This window comes from Apostichopus japonicus, chromosome 12, assembly GCF_037975245.1.
Source record: "Apostichopus japonicus isolate 1M-3 chromosome 12, ASM3797524v1, whole genome shotgun sequence".
NCBI lineage: Eukaryota > Metazoa > Echinodermata > Holothuroidea > Aspidochirotida > Stichopodidae > Apostichopus > Apostichopus japonicus.
This window is the reverse complement of record NC_092572.1, coordinates 13,594,048-13,598,882: the sequence shown is the minus strand read 5'-3', so window position 1 is coordinate 13,598,882 and position 4,835 is coordinate 13,594,048. Positions and strand designations below refer to the sequence as shown.

The 4,835-nt window shown below is 34.6% G+C and overlaps 1 protein-coding gene across 1 annotated transcript; it reads left to right on the top strand.

Annotated features, from left to right (window-relative positions):
* Positions 1–715: 715 nt before the first annotated feature.
* On the top strand, positions 716–4,835 carry LOC139977904 (uncharacterized). Its single transcript, XM_071987632.1, has 4 exons — positions 716–1,243; positions 2,997–3,290; positions 3,671–3,982; positions 4,484–4,835. The coding sequence occupies exons 1-4, from the start codon at positions 1,186–1,188 to the stop codon at positions 4,684–4,686; spliced, it is 867 nt and encodes a 288-aa protein (XP_071843733.1). The 5' UTR covers positions 716–1,185; the 3' UTR covers positions 4,687–4,835.

Here is a 4,835-nt window from a genome sequence, read left to right as displayed (position 1 = left end):
TGCATATTTAATATTCAAGAAAAATGGTTGTTTTGCTTGCTTCTGTATGACCTACAGTATGTATCATTGGTATGAATCAGAGTGGCTGAATCATTGATAAAGACACTCCGTATATTATGTATGTTGACCTATCAAAGTACCATAAAACTTACTACAAATGGTATATGTGTTGCGTACGCAATCTCTCGGTTATATCGTATTCCAAACTATTTCATATCTATTGACCTACCGTAAGAACTGTTTAAGGACACAAAGTTGAGTCATATTTTTCACTGCTACAAAGTCTGATGTAAGACTCAGTTGATGTGATCAGAGAATAGGAAGGATTTTTTACAGTATATAAAGTTTTTACAATTGGCAGGCCGAATAATAATAATAAATAAAAGGTTATCAGTCAGTTAAGCTCGGTAGATAAAGACATTACATATATGGCAAACAATCTACTTTAAAGCAAACATTAAACACTGTTTGCCTTATTTGATACCGGTGCGATTTGTTTAAACAAATATATTATTCGTAAACGTTTGTTCGTTTGTTGTGTTTGTTTTATCAGTCGAGTCGATATTGAGTATTAAGTCAAAGTACGAAACTGAAACTCAACATTTCGCCTGAAGAGCAGCAGGAAAGGTTGAAAGCGAATCCAACAGATCCGAGTCCAAGACAACTTCAAGCTAGGCCGTCTGCGAGACGAATCCGAGTCTAGACAATAAAGGGACATGCTTTAAACACCTGTATCTGCCTCTCATCGTACTCCTCCCTCCATCCCACACCTGCACACCCTCGATATTGCTATATATCCTCATAATTGAATACTAATACATCACTGGACGTTAAATTTGTTAAACATCAATAGTTAAAAGTCCACACAAAAAATGTTACCGCATATATCACCTTACTGAATTAAGGAATTAGTAGAAGGCAATATATGTCATATGGTTTGATAAAAATGACAAAATGTTGAACTCATCTTACAAACGAATTACTTGACAGTTCTCGAAAGTTTTCGATTCTTCCAGGATATTCTTTAAAGTAAAATGATAAAATCAAATTACGTTAACCAACTAATAAAGCATGAAACAATATTTTGACACTATCGTTAAACATGCATATTTGAAGACATTCATGATTCTCAGTTCTTGAATTTCTTCTTCAGTCTGTGATTGATAACAATCGAGGATTGAAACAATGATGGACATCGTGGAAGTTGTTTTGTCTCTAGCTGTATTCATGTCGTTTGGTAAAGGTAAGTTTATTATTTCATTAGCAAATTAACCAGATGTCTTAAACACATGTTTAATAGTTATCACCTGACTGATGCATCAAGTCAATCGATCCATATTCTACGGAACGCCATCTGTTTCAGCTTGTTAGGAGAACATAGCAGTATGTTAGGAAAACTATGAGCATGCTACAATGTAACATCAGCATACTGATATTAAAATCAAAATGTTAGGTTTTAATATCAGAAGTAGCCTAATATCAACATGTTACAACTACATGAGAGTATGTAAAGGATAATATCGACATTTGTTTGTTCAATCCTAGACACGTTTTGATTTTGCTTTAACCCTATAAGCTGTGTCATTCTTATCAACATTTTATCATTTACATTGATATGTTAGCAAACCACGAATAAATGACCATGGTAGTCGAATCCTTTTTCACTTGTAATAATATAGCACAAGACTAGTGCTTATCATTACACGCAAACTATGCCTTAGTATAGAACAATAACGGAAACGTAGAAGGGACATCATGTTTGACGGCTTATAAACATTGCAACGCTGTCAAAATCTGAAACTTGCACGCTCTTTGCACGCTCTCTCAGAGTAGTTAGTGTGAAAAACGGGAAAGACAATCGAAAAATAGTAGCAATTGTGCAGTTTTACTTTTTCCACGATTAGTACATCTCGTCATAGCGTTAATTTTCAGAATTTGAAAACTATTGTACTAAGATGATATCAACTTTGTCTCAGGTAATTTTCAGAATGTTACCGTTCTGTGTGTACGTCGATCATCAATGATATTGGCAGCATCAGACTTTTCACATATAGGGGTGGGGGGGGCGGTAGTAGGGGCTGGCCGATGGGGCCTCAAGCAGTTTGGGGAAAGCAATTATTAAGTGAAAAAATGCACCTGAGTAAAATTTAAATCACACACAACAGTTACGGAACACGTCCTAGTCCGCTTTCTAGGTCAAAAACAACTAAAAACATTGGTGCCGCTCGTTTACTACATACACACATAGAAGTTTGCATGATACACATTTGAAAAAATGTCTTTCAGCCAGATAATATGCTTACAAATATCCCAAGTATATTGTGCAAGAAAAGGATCCAATCCTGGGAAGTAGGAGAGCGCGAGAAACTGCAAACGGATACTTATAGGGGTAACTCCCAGATACCATTTTAGTACATTAACAGAGGCCCAGTGATGAAATATATTGCGTTACTCAAATTTTGTGCAGTTATGTGGAGTTTCGTGGAGTGGAGTTTCGTGGAGTGGAGTTTCGTGGAGTGGAGTTTCGTGGAGTGGAGTGGAGTGGTGTTGACACATTCCCAGCGAAATTCGAACTCAGTCCCAAACAAAGCGATACCAAGTCCTTTTGTGGATCCAATATCACCGTGGTTTTACACAACGCATGATCAATACGTTTAATGTATATATAATGAATAAATATATAATACAAATCGTAATGAGTTTTATCACTGTTCTTGATTTTCCAACTTCTTGCGATTTCAATTATATATAATATATTCATTTGCCTTTGTCGTTTACCTCCATTTCATTAACATAAAGTTTGTTTCAAAGTATCTCTTTTGAGATCCGGCTTTAGGAATCACAAAGGATTTCGAGTTGGTTAGCATCATGCTTGATATCTAGAGTAAGGCAAAATATGTCACAAAAAACAAGTAAGTATATGTAAGTATACATTATTTTATTATTATAAAGTATACAATATAGTTACAGCTATTGCCTTAATGTTTTTTTGTTAGCTAACGACCTCCTTTGCAACGAGATTGAGTATGCTACAATCGGCCAGAATATCGCCATTGATTGTCATGTGGAAAACGGTAGTAACGTATACTGGTACAGTGAGAAGACTATGTTTGACAATCCTCTGGTAACACTTGAAAACGGAGAAAAAACCGCGGAAGGTACTTATGATATTTCAGGAACAGGAACTTTGTTGATCAAAAACGTAATAAAAGATCAATGCGGTTTGTACAAGATCGTCAGTGTGAAAGATGTAACGTATGAAGAAGCTTTTGTTCGTGTAGAACTTGCAAGTAAGTATTATACAATATAAAAAAACTACTCTCATCTATTCTAAACAATACAACTCACTGTAGTTTAATATGTAGCTAATACAAATATAATGTCAACATAACACAAACAAATGAACCTAAGCTTAAAATACAATATAGAAATTTAATACTCTCTTGAACATTAAAGTTAAATTATTTTTCAAACGTCATGTTAGTTTATTATAAGCCGATTTGTTTTAAAACAATGATTTCGGGTCTCCCCTGCTGGCATTTCTAAATGCAACATAAAAACATATTGCATTCTATGTTTTTTTTACTTTCAGTTTCTAAAGTTTGTATCAACGTGCTGACATGATATCTTTTCTAGCGTTAAAGTCTTATTTAATAACTTTTATTCGTAGTTAATCCTCAACAAGAATGTCTGGTGGTTTCCCTCTGTGATTCCTGCTACTGCAGCTCTGACGGTAAGACCAACCACAATGTTTCTTGCAGTGTCCTTGGTGCTCGTCCTCAAGTAAACGTCAGTTTAATCACTGGAAACGAAGACCTCTTCAATGTTACCGTCAGGCATAATACAGATACGGATACGTTTGACACTATTGCTCACATGGAGGTTTCTATGGATACTTGTGGTTCAAAACTGTCAGTGAGATGCACTGTCGTTGGAAGTAACATGTTTGGCATCAAAGATAGTTCAATGGATCTAAATTCAGGTAATCTTCTTTATATCATAATTTAACCAGACCATCTTTTAGTCTTTTAGGTTAGAGTTTTGTTCACATAATTAAATAATTGTAAATATGTTCACTATGTGTAAGCATAATACCATGGCAGACTTGTTAGTATATTAATCATTTTTATATACATTTTTGTATACACATTAAAGCATAACAATTTACAAATAGCAAGGAGAGAGGGGTTATGCTATCAAAGTACTGCATAAAAGAGATCGATACAACAATTATAAAGAATAGACAGACAAAGAACTGGTTGAAATTGGTGGAAAAAGATTATCTAAGTTTGTATTTCAAGTGCCACCAAAACTATCAGGGCTTTAAGACAGTGTGTTGTCCATTATGCAGTTGGTTCAGTAAAAAATTGAAATGCATTATCAAATATTTTGACTTTAGTGGCCAAGCATGAATGTATATATAAAATGAGATATTAACAAGGAGACACTGAAAACTCATACCTTTTTACGTATTTATTTGTAGCGCCTTGCATTCAAACCACCGACACACAAACTGACTCCACAGCGAAGGATGAAGAAGTACCTGTCTTTCTTGATGGTTTTAGATTAGTAATAATTGTTGAAGTCTCCGCCGTGATAGTGATAGTGACATGTATGGTTGTTATCGTTTGTCTTACTGTATGTAAAAAAGGTAAGAAAGACGTCAATATATGTACATGCAATTAATTTTTTTAATCGTTTAGGACTTTTGAGCTCGTATATTAGTTATTGCTAATGTTAATTCCACGGTGAGACACATTTTATGGGATGGAAATGCCACGTAATGTTTTTTTGTTTGTTAATGCAACATGTAAATATGTTGTCATTAATACTCA